This window comes from Ovis canadensis, chromosome 8 (genome assembly GCF_042477335.2).
Source record: "Ovis canadensis isolate MfBH-ARS-UI-01 breed Bighorn chromosome 8, ARS-UI_OviCan_v2, whole genome shotgun sequence".
Classification (NCBI taxonomy): Eukaryota; Metazoa; Chordata; class Mammalia; order Artiodactyla; family Bovidae; genus Ovis; species Ovis canadensis.
In genome coordinates, this window is record NC_091252.1 from 94,084,530 (window position 1) to 94,100,092 (window position 15,563).

A 15,563-nucleotide genomic window follows, 5' to 3' on the forward strand; every position below is an offset into this window, starting at 1 on the left:
GATCTTTGTTTTTTGAATGTTGAGTTTTAAGCCAGCTTTTTTACTCTCCTTTTTCACCTTTATCAAGAGGTTCTTTTCTAGAAATTGGGGTGTGTTTAATTTATATCACCAGTCAGGAAAACTCATTTTTTTTCCTCTTCTTTTCTCAGACCCACAAACAAGTTTATAATCACAAGCTTCAACTTTAGCTTGTTTGGAATATTTCATTCAAAAGTTTCTGCTTTGTTAATTTTATCTTTCTATTTGGGATTCATCTAGCAACATCTGTATGTTTTTTCCCCAAATCTACTTTTTGCTTCTCATTTCAATCTTCTGCTTAACTCCTGTCTTAAAATTTTATACTTTAAAGAAATAGAGCTTTATTCTGCAAATTTCTTATCTCCATTTGTTACTGTTAGTATGTATTTTCTTTGTGGACACTTTCTTAGCTTGAGAACTAGAATAGCATTTTTTTATTCTTTATTGGGATTTTCTAGATTGAGAGAATACTCATTATAACTAAAAAAAACTCCTTAATAATTGAATTGTCTAAAATCCCCATCCTACTGAGCCTTTCTGGTGCTCAGGGACTCCTGCCCACTCTCAGCTGGTGCTCCGCGAGATCCTTAGCTCTGAAGAGCTCTGAACATGTATTCCTGATGCATCTGTGGAGAGAGAAGTACTCCACGCCCACCTGCTCCTCCACCATCTTGTCATCCCCTTTATCTAAAAGCTTCAGAGGACTGATGCCTAATACGGTTCACAGGTGTTAAATCTGTTTATTGTCAGATATACCATCCATGTAGAAAAATATGTCAGACACAGAGGTCGTAAAGAACAATGACAGAGGGAACACCCCCAAACTGCCGCCCCGATCCAGACCTGGACTGTCTGGCTATCGTGCACCTGCCAGACCATGCCTGTGCCCTTCCCTAATCGCAGTTTCCAGCCCCCTCTCCTTTTCTGGTAACTAGTCTACTGCTTTGTATTTGCCTTGCTTTAAAAATTTTACTTGTACTTATGCAGTCTTAAGTGATAAATTAGTTTGGCTGTTTTGAACTTTATGTAAATGAATTCATGTTGTAAGTATTCTTTCATAAGGTCCTTCTGTTCAGCATTGTGCCTGTGAAATTCCCTCCTCTTCTGTGTAGTGCTTATTTACATTGCTGTATAGAATTCTGTTGTTTGAGTATACCACACACGATCCATTTAGGTTTGTTTCAGTGTCTGGCTAATGTAAATGCCGCTGCTGCTATAAATGGCTGTTTATTTATTCCCTGGAGAGTTTGAAGGATCTGTCTGGTGCACATATTCAGGAGAGGAATTGCTGCTTGCAGAGCATTCACGTCTTCAGTAGTACTAGCTAACACCAGCAGTTTTCCAGAGTCATGACAGCCTTATAGCTTTTAATGAATCCATTTCTATCAAAATTGTCTAAATGAAAAACATCTTCCCCAATTTATATTATCTCTGATGTTTAACATTAATTCGGATGATTTAAAAAATAACTGAAACATGTGTTTTTAATCCCCCCCCATAGTAAATTTTATCCTTGTTGGTGGAAAGTAGGAATCAGATAAACCAGAATAAACCGTAGTGAGATAATTCTAGTTAGAAAATAGAGTCTCTGACTGGAGACAGGTGGGGCAGCGTGTGTAGCATGGGGCCTCCTGGGTGGTAGGTGTTCAGTTAAGGTTTGTTGGTCAGTTAATCCAGAAGTTCCTATAATTAGTATAGGATTTTTTTTTTAATGATGTACAGTTCTATCCCTAAGTTGTACTTTCCCAAATTCTGGGACTCCTGATTTATCATTAGAACTGGATGGTGTGGAAAGTTAGAGTGTGAAGCATCTTACAAGTTTACTGTCTCCTAGGAGATGGTTGTCAGATTGTTAATTCAATCAGGCACATGTATTATTTGCTCTTAGATTGTAATCTCCTAAAAGCAGGAATAGATTTTTCAGTGATTTAATATAGGAATAGTTTGAAAATAAGCTGCAGTTAACAAAAGCATGTTTGGGCCAGAATTCAGATGTTAGCATTGTTTATGTCTAATGAAAGATTCAGGGGTGGCTCATGGGCCTGTATTAATAGTTTTAAAGTAGAAACATCATAATGCTAAAACTATGCAATCTATTACTGAAAAACTTTGTATGAATAGTTGTTTTTCTCACCTGATTTTAAAAAACAAGGTGAGATATATTAATACATAACGAATCTATCATCTTAATCATTTTTACCTGTACAGTCCAACGACAATGACCTTAATAGAAGTACATGCACATTTTTATGCAACCATTACCACTGGCCAGGTCCAGAAATTTTTCTTCATCTCAAACTGAAAGTCTGTACCCATTAATTAAGAACTCCCCAATCTCCCCTCTCCCAGCCCCTTGCAGCCACCATTCTACTCTGTCTCTGAAATTGACTGCTCTAGATTCTTCATATAAGTGGAATCATACTTATATATATTTGCCCTTATGTGTCTGGTTTATTTCACTTGGCGTAATGTCTTCAAGTTTCATCCATGTTGTAGCATGTTTCAGACACAATTTCTTTTTAAGGCTGAATAACATTGTATGTGTTTCCACATCTTGTTTACTCACGCATCTGTCTGAGGACACTCGGGTTGCCTCCACCTTCAAGCTTTTGTGAATAGTGCTGCTTTGCACATGGATGTACATGTGCAAATATTTGTTTCAAGTCACTGCTTTCAGTTGAATAGTTGCCTTTTAACCTTTTTATACCAAACCCTTTTACTAGTGCTGATTTGAAAATCAGCTTCCCCTAGAAACTAATCAGTTATATCCTTATTTTCTCCTGAGAAGATAAGACAGAAAGAAGGGGAGCGTCCCACATCGCCTGTTTCTGTTAATGGTAGCACTAAGATTGGCGCCAGCCTGGGCCTTGCAGGTCATGGGGTTGCAAGGAGTCGGACACAGCTTAGCAGCTGAAAAGCTGAGCTTCCCTGTGGCTCAGTAGTAAAGAATCCACCTGCCAGTGCAGGGGACATGGGCTTGATCCCACATGCTATGGAGCAACTAAGCCCGTGTGCCGCCGCTACTGAGCCGGTGCTCTGGAGCCCAGGAGCTGCAGCACCTGAAGCCTCCAGCCCTAGAGCCTGGGCCCCGTAACAAGAGAAGCCGCCACAGCGGGAAGCTGGCTCACTGGAGAGCAAACCCTGCTTGCTGCAACTACAGAAAAGCCTGAGCAGCAATGAAGCCAAAACTAAAGAACTACATGGAGTTAAGAACAGCAAAGAATTAAAAAATAAAAGATAGGCACCTGCTTTCAGTAATTAGGAGACTATAATTGTGTTCTTTTGTTGTTAGATTTTGATATCCACTATCCGTTTGAGAAATAATAAAGCTGCATGCCATTTTTCTTTAAAATAGCTGCCTTATTTGTCTAGCATATATGGAACTTTTAATTTTAAAAGTTTGGTTTAAAACCATAGCAACATACACAAAATGAAACACTTTGATCTGTGCTTTTACTATGGAAATTTATCCTACATACTGACACTTTATTTCAGTAGTTATTTAAGGCTTCCATTCTGGAGAGTTGGGATGTCAGTGATTTTTAACCTTTTTGGTTTTAGGGCCCCTTTGTATCTCAAAAATTATTGAAGTCCAAAAAGAGCTTTGAGTATGTGGATTTTGGTGCTCATTTGCTTTAGTCGTGTCCGACTCTGCAACCCCATGGACCATAGCCTGCCAGGCTCCTCTGTCCATGGGATTCTCCAGGCAAGAATACTCCTCCAATGTGGGTGTGAGCTGCTGATTTACGATATTAGAAACTAAAACAGAAATAAAAAAATTTACTAGCTCATTTAAAAACAAACCTAAAAATTATAAATAATCTATTTTCTATGAAAGAATAGCTGTACTTTCTAACTGAAAACTTTACTGAGAAGAGTAGCAGTATTTCACATTTTGGTACAATATCTTCAGTGTCTCAGTTCAGTTCAGTCACTCAGTCGTGTCCCCATGAATTGCAGCATGCCAGGCCTCCCTGTCCATCACCAACTCCCAGAGTTCACCCAAACTCACGTCCATCAAGTCGGTGATGCCATCCAGCCATCTCATCCTCTGTCGTTCCCTTCTCCTCCTGTCCCCAATCCCTCCCAGCATCAGAGTCTTTTTCAATAAGTCAGCTCTTCGCATGAGGTAGCCAGAGTACTGGAGCTTCAACTTTAGCATCATTCCTTCCAAAGAAATCCCAGGGCTGATCTCCTTCAGAATGGATTGGTTGGATCTCCTTGCAGTCCAAGGGACTCTCAAGAGTCTTCTCCAACACCACAGTTCAAAAGCATCAATTGTTCAGCGCTCAGCTTTCTTCACAGTCCAACTCTCACATCCATACATGACCACTGGAAAAACCATAGCCTTGACTAGATGGACCTTTGTTAGCAAAGTAATGCCTCTGCTTTTGAATATGCTGTCTAGATTGGTCATAACTTTCCTTCCAAGGATCAAGTATCTTTTAATTTCATGGCTGCAGTCACCATCTGCAGTGATTTTGGAGCCCCCCAAAATAAAGTCTGACACTTTCCACTGTTTCCCCATCTATTTCCCATGAAGTGATGGGACCAGATGCCGTGATCTTCATTTTCTGAATATTGAGCTTTAAGCCAAGTTTTTCACTCTGCTCTTTCACTTTCATCAAGAGGCTTTTTAGTTCCTCTTCACTTTCTGCCATAAGGGTGGTGTCATCTGCATATCTGAGGTTATTGATATTTCTCCCGGCAATCTTGATTCCAGCTTGTGCTTCTTCCAGCCCAGCATTTCATGATGTACTCTGCATAGAAGATAAATAAGCAGGGTGACAATATACAGCCTTAACGTACTCCTTTTCCTACTTGGAACCAGTCTGTTGTTCCATGTCCAGTTCTAACTGTTGCTTCCTGACCTGCACACAGATTTCTCAAGAGGCAGGTCAGGTGTCCCATCTCTCAGAATTTTCCACAGTTTATTGTGATCCACACAGTCAAAGGCTTTGGCATAGTCAATAAAGCAGAAATGGTCTAAACATACTGAAAAGATAGTTATATTCCCATATCTGCATCTGTATTCAATCTGTTGCAATATGCTGTTTTGTTGTAATGTCTAAAGAAAATCTGACCTCACATAGATATGTGGTTGGAAAAGGGAAGAGTATTTTAATAGTCTTCTCAGCTAATCATGGATATTTTTGTTACTCCACTAGAACTCAACAAGTGGTAGTTTCTTAAAGGTTAGTACCAATGTGGAATTTTAAATGTATTAGTGGGCCCAGCACCTAGAGTCCTGGCCTCACTCTTTCCTCGAGAACAAACATGAGCTTCAGCGCCCAATCCACCTTCTCCAACTACCGGTCCCTGGGCTCCGTGCAGTCGTCGGGCCACCGGGTCCGACTGGCCAGCAGCGTGGCCAGCGTCTATGCAGGCGCTGGGGGCTCGGGCTCCCAGATCTCCGTGTCCTGCACCACCAGTGTCCGGGGCGGCTGGGGGTCCAGGAACCTGGGCGCCGGGATGGCCAGGGGTCTGGTGGGTGTAGGGGGCATCCAGGGCGAGAAGGAGACCATGCAAGACCTGAATGACTGCCTGGCCTCCTACCTGGAGAAGGTGAGCCTGGAGGCGGATAACCGGAGACTGGAGAGCAAAATCCGGGAACACCTGGAGAAGAAGGGACCCCAGGTCAGAGACTGGGGACACTGCCTGAAGATCATTGAGGACCTGAGGGCTCAGATTTTTGCAAATTCTGTGGACAGCGCCCGCATTGTTCTGCAGATTGACAATGCCCGTCTTGGTGCTGATGACTTCAGAGTCAAGTATGAGACGGAACTGGCCATGTGCCAGTCTGTGGAGAGTGACACACATGGGCTCCGCAAGGTCATCGATGACACCAGTGTCACCCGGCTGCAGCTGGAGACTGAGATCGAGGTTCTCGAGGAGCTGCTCTTCATGAAGAAGAACCATGAGGAGGAAGTAAAGGGTCTACAAAACCAAATTGCCAACTCTGGGCTGACCGTGGAGTTGGATGCCCCCAAACCTCAGGACCTTAGCAAGATCATGGCAGACATCCGGGCCCAGTATGACGAGCTGGCTCAGAAGAACCGAGAGGAGCTGGACAAGTGCTGGTCCCGGCAGATTGAGGAGAGCACCGCAGTGGTCACCTCGCAGACCGCGGAGACAGGAGCTGCTGAGATGACCCTCACAGAGCTGAGGCGCACCGTCCTGTCCCTGGAGATCGACCTGGACTCCATGAGAAATCTGAAGGCCAGCTTGGAGAACAGCCTGAGGGAAGTGGAGGCCCGCTACGCCATGCAGATGGAGCAGCTCAACGGAGTCCTCCTGCACCTGGAGTCAGAGCTGGCCCAGACCCGGGCAGAGGGGCAACGCCAGACCCAGGAGTACGAGGCCCTGCTGAATGTCAAGGTCAAGCTGGAGGCTGAGATCAATACCTACCGCCGTCTGCTGGAAGATGGGGAGGATTTCAGTCTTGGTGGCGCTCTGGACAGTAGCACCTCCAGGCAAAGCATCCAGAAGACCACCACCCTCAGGCTCGTGGATGGCAAAGTGGTGTCTGAGACCTCAGACACCGTGGTGTCTGAGACCTCAGACACCAAAGTTCTGAGGCACTGAGGCAGCAGAAGCAGGGTCCCCTGGGGGGCAGGAGGTCAATAAAAGTTGAGACATTATTGCAAAAAAAAAAAGAATAAAAAATAAATGTATTAGTGACTTTTTCGTACTTGTTTATACTAAAATCCATTTTTCTTTTTTGCACTTTGAATGATTCTGTAAAGCATAATTGTTATCAATATGCATTGGTCATTTGAAAAATGTTGCTTTAAGCTATGTGAATATTCCAAATACTGACACACTATGAAATATGAAGTCTGCTATCAAAAGTTAACCTTTATCAATACCACCTTCTTTTGCTTGCAGAGTGTCTTTAAATCTTGGCATTCTATCAAGCACATGATGATAGATGCTATTTTTCCCACAATTTTAATTTTAACTTGAAAACTCTACTTTTATTATTGGCAACAAATACCATCAGTGACAGCTCAGTTTGTTCATGTTAAAGAAAAATGTCTGCCAAAGACCCAAGCCTGAATGACCATGATTTGTCAGTCATTCTTTCCAGTAAACATGGTGTTCCATGAAGAAGGTGGTGTGCTCAGCCCATAGCTTAGACTAGCACAAGTGCTTCTCCTCAGTTGCCCCATGGCGCTGCAGTCTGCACAAGGGCTGTGTGAGAGCTCACTGTTTGAAACAGAGAGCTGAACAACCATGGCCTCAAGGGGTGAGATTGAATAATAATCATTTTTACTGCTGCATTAAGAACATCCTTAAACGTGGACGGCATGTTAAAAGGTCTCACGAGCCCTGGTACCGGCTGATGCTGGGCCTTGGTCTGTGCCATTGGGCTGGCGGTTGCCCCCGCTGTTGCTTTTGCACCATTGAAAGAAATTGTGATGCAGTGAAGATTTATAATGTCAGTATTATTTTGAAAGTAATTTTGATGTTATGGACCACCTCCTGTCTGGGGAGGATGTGAGGGAACGGATGGTATACATTGTCGTGTTTAATGTGGGTTAAACATTAGTAATTGCTGGGTCTTGAGAAGGTGCTTTTGCTTTTCCTCTTTGGTGCTCGTCTACAGGCCAGGGGTAGGGACTAAGGGAATATTGTATCATGGTGTTAGGATTTCTGGAGGAAGAACATAGCATTCATTTGAATTTGATAGCATTTGTTTTTACTTTTTCCCCCTTAGGTACAAGTGCTTCCTCAGAGAATTGAATTGTTTTGATTTTAGACACAAAGGAAGTATATGTACTGTGACTCATTTGAATTAGGGTATCTCAAGGAAGTTATTTGTAGCTTCTGCCTTGCCTTGGCCTGCATCCTCTTAGAAACTTCCATTGAGTAACTTGTTTGTGCTAAGTTCTGTGACAGGGATGAAAAGCGTAGGTTCTCAGCCTCTGGGAGTGCCGGGAAGAGAGTCAGGATGAAGCGAGATGAAGGCTGTTGGCGGGTTAGCATGGGGTCTCTGGGAAGCTTCCCAGGAAAGGTGCTGTGTAGTAGGTGTTAGAGGAGATGTGGGCCTGGCTTGGGAAAGGAGCACAGGCCATGGCAACAAGAAGGAGAGGGGACGCAGTCTAGGGATTGGCCAGAGGGTGAGGGCTGAACACAGGCCGGGTGCGGGGGCTGTCACAGAGGAGGACACGTGCCATCAGATCGCGAAGGGTCCTGCTGGTACTTGATCTCATAGGCCAGTGGCTCTGAGAGCTGGTTCCAGACCAGCAGCATCAGCGTCTCTTGGAAACTTGTTAAAGATGCAGATATCCAGGTCCAGTGTCAGGTATGGGGGTGAGGTAGGGCTGGGCTGTCCATTTCAGCTAGCTCTCTGGGGGTGGCCTGGTGCCGGGGAGGTGAGAGGACAGTCCAGGCTCTTTGAGCAGCCTTGAGTTTTAGAAAGATCACTCTGAGGGTTCTCTGGAAGGTGGGACGGAGGGGGGAAGTTAGGGAGCAAGTCGTCCAGTGTTTCTGTGGATGTGATGTGGAGCCGGACCAAAGGCAGCAGGAAGGAATGGGTTTGCTGGAGATAGATTCTCTGAAACTTTGTTGCTAGTAGACAAGGTAAAAGCCGACAGCTGGGCTTTGCTCTGTGACCTGCTGGCAGTCATGAATGGAGAGTTTTAAAGGCTCTCGCTGCCTTGTGTCTTCAGGGAAGAGCTTTTACTGAAAGTGAAAACATCCCTTCAGATAACTTGCTGGAGCCTCTTCCATCTCCTTTTTGAGGATGTCGCTTAGCTCAAGATGGTGACCTCTGGCCGGGAAGTGCGCACATTCAGGGCTCCCAGTCTCAGAAGGGACAGTGCAGTGTTGTTTCACTCACTCTGCGCAGCCACTGGCAAGCTTAGTAAATGGAACATGGCATCCAGCTCCTTACGGTGCGTGTTGCCTGTGAGTCGGCGTGGAGTGCTCTTTTACTATTGAAATCTTACCAGTGTGTAGCTCCATTTGGTAAACATGTGTGTCCAGAGGGGTCTCTGATTTCAGTTACAGCGATTATTATGTTATTGTATTATGTTTATATGTTTACTAGTAAAAGTGTGTTAAAACCTTTATTCTTCAGGATTTTAAATTCTTTTTCTGTGTGTCCCATTTTGTCTTACAGATTTGTCAGACTCCAGGGCCTTCAAGCTGTGATTAATCTGATGGTTCATGAAACAACTGGGAAAACAGACGTTTTGTGTGCCGTTTGAAGAGTGTGTGTCTATGTATATTTAAAACTTTCTTTCTATACATACACATTTACACGAGAAGAGAGGCTCATTCTTGTGCTCTCTTGAAGAGTTTTACAACTGATGAAAATTAATTTAAGAATCAGATGGAGCAACTTGACACCACTGGGCTTGGGAGCCCGGGGAGAGAAATACATCACTAATGGCCAGTTTTCCATATGGTCTTCACGGGTAAAGAAAGTTTGCAAAAAGAAGAGAAAAAAAAGCTTGCACAGATCAAGCCTCAAAAATACCTCTCCAGTTTAAAGAAGGAACTAAATGAGAAGGTGACTGAGGGGGAAGTGTGATTTCAAGCCTTGCAGGTGGGAGTGTGCCGTGCTTTTTGCACTTTATTTTTCAGTGGGTCTGGTGATTTGGACAGACGTTAAAATTCAGGACTGAAGGGTGGCTCTCACTGTGTGCTTAGGACTGGAGGAAAGCCAGCCAGGTTGTGATGGGGCAAGTTTGAACAATGAACTGATTTCTTTGCCTTTTTAAAAGTCCAGAAATTTAAATTTATTATTTCCCTTTTCCTTGCCTGTATCTGTAGGATAGTTCCTTAAGGTAGCAATTGAAACTGCTAATCACAAAATAATTATCAAGGCACATCCTTGTAAAGCTTCTTTCCTTGGACTGTACCCGGGGCATTTGGAGAAGGTCTTTGAAGGTGGTCAGGAGAGTGCCCTTCAGACAGCACAGTCACTCTTCAGGGAGACAGTGAGAAAAGAACCCGACTCTTGCCTATGTTTCCACTTTAAGGGGTTCTCTCCTGTGTTGAGTCCAGGCATACTTGCATGTAAGAGGGGGACCAATTCATGGACTTAATTCTGGGATTAGTTTTTTGCTTTCAGGATGGAAAAACACGTCATCCTTAGGAGCAGAAAGGGGAGGAGTGACTAGGGGAGGGAGTACGGAGACCTGTAGCCCAGCTGGGCTGCCCTTTGTCAGCACGTGTGTTTAGATTTGCTGGAGGCCCACGTTCCTGTAGAGCCCTGGAACCTCCTGGCTCTGCTAGGGGCAGGGGCTTCCTCGCCTGCCTCTATGGCCCCCAGGGCTGCGTCAACCTGTGTCGCGGCCCTCCCTGGGGACACAGCCACCTGCTGGGAAGCCCGGTTGGGCTCTGAAGTTGGAGGTTTCTGGCTCTGAACAGCGAGGAAAGAGTTTTTTTTTTCCTCCTAAAATTTGGACTGCTGTCCAAACTCCAGTCTGTTTTGCACGGTTTGTGTGCCTTTTTTTCCCTTTATGCAATCTTCTTCAGCTTTAGCAGCAGAAATTGGTCTAGCTGAGAAAGCAAGCCCAAGGGTGGCTTCAGAAGGAAGATGATCCCGTGTGTTCTGCCTCTGTATCTGAACTTTTGAAGGGGACACTCCAGCTCGAGGGATTCTTAAAGCCTTAAGTTACTTGAAATCTGTGTATTTGCAGCCCTTTGTGTCTGGAATCACATTACACTAAACTGGAATCTCAGGCTGAATAAGAAGAACCAAGTGAAAAGAACACTCAGTTTCTTTATCACCACTTGTCGACGATGCTCTTTCTCCAAAGGGTCACCCGGCTCTTCCTCTAAGGACTTGAAAATAAAAATGGACCCCACGTTTTTTTTTAAGCATTATCTTTTCTTAGCAGACTGCCATCATCTTTTATAGAGGAATTTTTCACTATGCATTTGGTGGAGCTTTATAAAATACTGACCTTTTAATTAGAACGAGGTCAGTTTCAATTAAAGGGGGTCGGGCAAAACAGCACAAGCCAACAACAGAAGTAACACCAGTCAGTGAGAGCAATTGGTTTAAATTTTTCGGCATTCAGCCTTGCTCTTTAAGTAAAACGGTTCTTCCAAAAAAAGTATGTATGCAGCAGTGGAGCATGGGCCTGTCCTGTGCAGCGACTCCAACATCCTCTGCCTGTCCTGGAAGGGCCGCGTCCCCAAGAGTGAGAAGGAGAAGCCCGTGTGCCGCAGGCGCTACTATGAGGAGGGCTGGCTGGCCACGGGCAACGGGCGCGGCGTCGTCGGGGTGACCTTCACCTCCAGTCACTGCCGCCGGGACAGAAACACTCCACAGAGAATCAACTTCAACCTGCGGGGCCACAATAGCGAGGTGAGCGGGCTTCTATTTTGCTTTCGGTCTGGTCATGGGTGGTGTTTGTAAGCCCTACCCAGCATGGACCCCAGGTCCTCAGACTTGCTGCCAGGGGAGACTTCTCAGACTTGAACCCTGTCTTCTGTGTGTGTTCCCAGGGAGACCCTATTCCCGGTGGCCTGTGTAACCTCTCCAGCATCCCTCATTCTTTTGCCGTGGTTGGTGGGGCCCCTCGGCAGGGACCCCAGAGTGGCGTTCTGACCCGGTGTGAGATTGGATGAGATGCTCCTAACCTGTCTGTCACGCTCTGAGCCTTATGGTCACCTTTATCCAGGCAAAGTCCCTGCCCTGGGGTCAGATGGGCCGTGCTGACCATGGACATGGTGCTGTCTCGGTCATGCACAGTTCACATCTGCGTGCTTGGTGGTGGCCTCACACCTAGCGTGTATTCTCATGTCGGAGGTAGATAAAAAAACTAACTGGACGGAAATGAAGGGAGTAATTAATAGGACAAGAGCCACGATTTTTCACATTTGCTGGCTATAGTATATTGAGGACATTATGCTATGTATACCTGTGTATAGACTCTTTTGGGCTTCTGATAACATAAATGTGGTCATTATCTTTGAAATTCCTTCAACCAGCATTTAGTGAGCAGTGTGCTTGAAAGAAGTGTACTTACATAGCCTGTTAACCATATTCATGCTGCCCTGTCTACTAGTTTCTTATGAGGAATCCACCTTATATTGTCATTAGGTGGTTTTGGGTAGTTCTAAAGGGAAAGAATATTTTTGAAGGGTCAGTTCAGTTCAGTTGCTCAGTCGTGTCCAACTCTTTGCGACCCCACCAACCGCAGCAGGCCAGGCCTCCCTGTCTATCACCAACTCCCAGAGTCTACCCAAACCCGAATCTACCCAAACCCATATCCATTGTGTCAGTGATGCCATCCAACCATCTCATCCTCTGTCATCCCCTTCTCCTCTTGCCCTCAATCTTTCCCAGCATCAGGGTCTTTTCAAATGAGTTGGCTCTCTGCATCAGGTGGCCAAAGTATTGGAGTTTCAGCTTCAACATCAGTCCCTCCAATGAACACCTGGGACTGGTTGGATCTCCTTGCAGTCCAAGGGACTCTCAAGAGTCTTCTCCAACACCACAGTTCAAAAGCATCAATTCTTCAGCGCTCAGCTTTCTTTATAGTCCAGCTCTCACATCCATGCATGACCACTGGAAAAACCATAGCCTTGACTAGACGGACCTTTGTTAGCAAAGTAATGTCTTTGCTTTCCAATATGCTATCTAAGTTGGTCATAACTTTCCTTCCAAGGATCAAGCGTCTTTTAATTTCATGGCTGCAATCACCATCTGCAGTGATTTTGGAGCCCCCAAAAATAGAGTCTGACACTGTTTCCACTGTTTCCCCATCTGTTTGCCATGAAGTGATGGGACCAGATGCCATGATCTTCGTTTTCTGAATATTGAGCTTTAAGCCAACTTTTTCACCCTCCTCTTTCACTTTGATCCAGAAGCTCTTTAGTTCTTCACTTTCTGCCATAAGGGTGATGTCATCTCCGTATCTGAGGTTATTGATATTTCTCCTGGCAGTCTTGATTCCAGCTTGTGCTTCCTCCAGCCCAGCATTTCTCATGATGTACTCTGCATATAAGTTAAACAAGCAGGGTGACGATATACAGCCTTGACGTACTCCTTTCCAGTACTCCTTGGAACCAGTCTGTTGTTCCATGTTCAGTTCTAACTATTGCTTCCTGACCTGTATACAGGTTTCTCAAGAAGCAAGTCAGGTGGTCTGGTATTCATATCTCTTTCAGAATTTTCCACAGTTTATCGTGGTCCACACAGTCAAAGGCTTTAGCATGGTCAATAAAGTAGGAATAGATGTTTTTCTGGAACTCTCTTGCTTTTTCGATGATCCAGCTGCTGCTGCTACTGCTGCTAAGTCGCTTCAGTTGTGTCCGACTCTGTGCAACCCCATAGACGGCAGCCCACCAGGCTCCCCCGTCCCTGAGATTCTCCAGGCAAGAACACTGGAGTGGGTTGCCATTTCCTTTTCCAATGCATGAAAGTGAAAAGTGAAAGTGAAGTCGTTCAGTCGTGTCCGACTCTTAGCGACCCCATGGACTGCAGCCTACCAGGCTCCTCCGTCCATGGATTTTCCAGGCAAGAGTACTGGAGTGGAGTGCCATTGCCTTCTCCATATGACCCTGCAATCCCACTCATGGGCATATATCTGGAGAAAAATGTGATCTGAAAGGATACATGCACCCCAGTGTTCACTGCAGCACTGTTTACAAGACATGGAAGCCACCTAAATGTCCACTGACAGAGGAATGGATAAAGATGTGGTATATATATACAATGGAGTATTACTCAGCCATTAATAACAGCAGATGTTGGCAATTTGATCTCTGGTTCCTTTGCCTTTTCTAAAACCAGCTTGAACATCTGGAAATTCACGGTTCACATAGTGCTGAAGCCTGGCTTGGAGAATTTTGAGTATTACTTTACTAGCATGTGAGATGAGTGCAATTGTGCGGTAGTTTGAGCATATTTTGGCATTACCTCTCTTTGGGATTGGAATGAAAACTGACCTTTTCCAGTCCTGTGGCTAGCATGTGTTAAAAGTGCATTAACTTTAAGCATACACCTCAGTGATTATTTGCATATGCGATCTGAGGTGTAACCATAAACCAGATTGGGGTGCAGGGCATTCCCGGGATCCCTTCGCAGGCCCTGCACCCCACTGCGAGGTGACTGAGACTCTGGCTTGTGTCGTCACAGACCAGTCGCGCCTGTGCGTGACCTTGCTGTGCGTGGAGTCATTCCTTTGGCTCTGCGTCTGGCTCCTCTCCCTCAGTGGTGTCTGTGAGGGACGGCCCTGTTGTGTGCTGGGCGTGCACGCTCGTGCGGCCTTTAGTCTCCCCCTGGAGGAGGGCACCACGGTCTGTTCATTCTGCTGGTGGGCATTGGAATGCTTCCAGTTTCTGGCCATTTTGGTGAGACGTGCCTGTAACACTCGTGTGTGTGCCTTCTTGTGGATCTCTGCCCTCTTGACGGGTTTCTGGGCCATAGGATGGGCATGCATTTAGCTTTAGTAGGAATTGCCTGGAACGATTTTCCAAAGTGATTGTGCCATTTGATGCCTCTGTAGTCAATGTATGGAAAGTGTCAGTTGTGTAAGAAACTTAATTTGGATTTGAATTTTTCATATTAAAAAGGTGATTTTATGCAAGGATTTTCTGTTTATAAACAGATGCTTGTGTTCTTCATACACACACACACACCTGTAATTTTGAACTGGATGCTGTCTTAGAAAACATATTTTAGATTCTGCATAACACATTACCATGGACTTAGTAGTTCCCAGCACCCACTTCTTATCTCACAGTCTGTAGGTCTGCAGTCCTGGCTGGGTCCTCCGTGTAGGGTCTCAAGGGTGGGAAGCAGGATGGCAGTAAGGACTGTGAGCTTTTCTGAGGCTGGGGTGGCCCTCAGACTCATTCATTTCTGTTGACAGAAATGAGTTCCTTGCCGTTGTAGGACTGAGGCCCCCAGCCCGGAGAGCTGCCCAGGCTCCTGCCTCGTGGCCCTCTCCACAACATGGCCACCCGTGTCTCCACGGCCGGCAGGAGAGCATCTGCTGTAGCTCCGAGTCTGACTTTGCACCTCTGGAGAGGGCTCATCTCCATGAGAGGGCGTCGTCCAGGGTGTACACACCAGGGACTGCTGCTTTAGAATTCTTTCTACCACCAGAGAGGTGATAAAAATTCCCAGTGGCATGCATATTTCACCACTGAAACTATTTCATGTGGTTTTTCCATTTTGTAATTTTATTTTTCATTTCTATGTTTTTTAAAAAATTGAAGTACAGTTGATTTATAATGTTGTATTAGTTTCTGGTGTACAACACAGTGGTTCAGTTATCCACACATATAATACTTTTTCATTTATTTTCCATTATGATTTATTATAAGATACTGAATATATCTTGGAATATATATGGGGAAAAAAAGATACTAACTATAGTTCCCTGTGCTACTTTCTGTTCCTGATGTTAGAATAGTTCCTATTTACTGGGCGCCTGCCAAGTAGGGTGACCAGCCATCCTGGTTTCCCAGCACGTGAGGCTCCCTGTGCTAGAATTGGAGAGGTCACGGGCAGACTGCCGTGGTTAGTCACCCACTGCCCAGGGCCAGACTTGGTTCCAGCTGCCTTCCAA

General features: G+C 45.1%; 1 protein-coding gene and 1 pseudogene across 1 annotated transcript in view; both read left to right on the top strand.

Annotated features, from left to right (window-relative positions):
- The window catches only part of TULP4 (TUB like protein 4), a 198,080-nt gene that overhangs the window by 44,111 nt on the left and 138,406 nt on the right, over nt 1-15,563 (top strand). Inside the window, exon 2 of the mRNA XM_069598792.1 lies at nt 9,146-11,347. Within this exon, the coding sequence (XP_069454893.1) occupies nt 11,096-11,347 (252 nt within the window). The 5' untranslated portion in view covers nt 9,146-11,095. The remainder of the gene's footprint in view (nt 1-9,145; nt 11,348-15,563) is intronic.
- LOC138445028 (keratin, type I cytoskeletal 18 pseudogene) lies at nt 5,296-6,676 on the top strand (annotated as a pseudogene).